Source organism: Etheostoma cragini, chromosome 11, assembly GCF_013103735.1.
Source record: "Etheostoma cragini isolate CJK2018 chromosome 11, CSU_Ecrag_1.0, whole genome shotgun sequence".
Classification (NCBI taxonomy): domain Eukaryota; kingdom Metazoa; phylum Chordata; class Actinopteri; order Perciformes; family Percidae; genus Etheostoma; species Etheostoma cragini.
This window is the reverse complement of record NC_048417.1, coordinates 1326043-1327511: the sequence shown is the minus strand read 5'-3', so window position 1 is coordinate 1327511 and position 1469 is coordinate 1326043. Positions and strand designations below refer to the sequence as shown.

Here is a 1469-nt window from a genome sequence, read left to right as displayed (position 1 = left end):
ACCACCACCACCACCACCATCACCATCACCATCACCACAACTACACCAATGTTAACCCATGGATGTTTAGCAGTGTGTTTAACATTTGAACACACGATGGTGTCATTGGACACAATCCAGAGAGTTTAGGACACATCCTATGTCCCATATCAGCTGTGTGACTGCTGATGGGGCTACATGAGACCGAGCCACGGGGGGGGTTGCCAACAATGTCTAAATTTCAACACTGCTCACTGCTGAACATTCAAACCACAATCAGCCAATCAGAATATTCTTATATCTATACCAATGCATGTGATGTATTATATTGACACCCGACATCAGCTGTTAAGTTAAAACACATAGTCGGTCTCACATGGAGATGCGGATGCTCACAATCGTAGGGGCTTTGCAGTAATATGCCAATTAAATTGTCAGCAAATCCACGTGGCGGAGGTTGCCACGGTATCACATGTACCGGCACTAGCTGAAGGCAAAACATATGCGAAGCTTAAAGTGAACCGAGGTGACGGCCGTGGACCGCTCATCTTGTGTAAAGACAGTCTTCATGTGACTTCAGTAGTCAGTAGATCTCTGGTTCACAGTCAACTGAGTTATAAGTTTTGGGTTCAGAGGGAAAAAAAGAGAAGCCTCCAGAAACATGTCTTTTAGTACTCTGGTATCAGAAGTCTGGTCTCTAAAGCTTTTACACTTTGTTTTCTAAGAAAAACAGTAATCACATATTAATGGAATCTCACGTTTCAGATGCTCTCTACTTGGTTCAAGTTAGCTGATTTAATTACTGAAACCCTTCAGAAACACTCATCATGTTATTAACGTAGATGCAGTACTCTGAGCGGGCCTGTTTATCTCTTAGATGATGAAATCATCTTTCGAACATGGGACGGAGACATCGTGAAGTTCAACACACACACCAACGAGACAGAAGTCCTGCTGAAAAACACCACGTTTGTAAGTGCTAGCTGCTGTCTTTCTACGAACCCATGTTTCCAGCACACTGGGAATTAATTTCCAGTTTATTGTTCCCTCTGGGATTCATAAAGCTGTCTAGTCAAAATTAACCAACCAGTACCAACAAAATTACACTAGATTTAAGAAAAATGCATTTAAAGAATAAGCTATTGCATGAAAACCATGGTACATTTAGTATTGTATGAACCTTTGTTTTATTATTTCTGCTTTTGGATGTCTTATTGTTACTATGGTGACCCACTTTGCCAAGTTTGGCTCATAACTGATAAACTGATCCCAGTTTGTGAAATTACATTTTCGGTTGAATTATAGGGCAATGATTATTTAGCAAGAGTATCTCTAAAGTATTCTTAGTTTGATAAATACAAAAAAAAATAAAAGGTCCATCTCCTTTTCTTCCCACAGGCGACGTTTAAGGCCTCAAAGTTTGCAGTTTCTCCAGACCTGAACTTTGTTCTCCTGGGCTATGATGTCAAGCAGGTGAGAACATCTTACTC

The 1469-nt window shown here is 40.6% G+C and overlaps 1 protein-coding gene across 1 annotated transcript in view; it reads left to right on the top strand.

Moving 5' to 3' along the window:
• LOC117952549 (inactive dipeptidyl peptidase 10-like) overlaps positions 1-1469 on the top strand; it is a 103670-nt gene that overhangs the window by 64622 nt on the left and 37579 nt on the right. Inside the window, exons 4-5 of the mRNA XM_034884929.1 lie at positions 857-951; positions 1378-1452. Of these exons, the coding sequence (XP_034740820.1) occupies positions 857-951; positions 1378-1452 (170 nt within the window). The remainder of the gene's footprint in view (positions 1-856; positions 952-1377; positions 1453-1469) is intronic.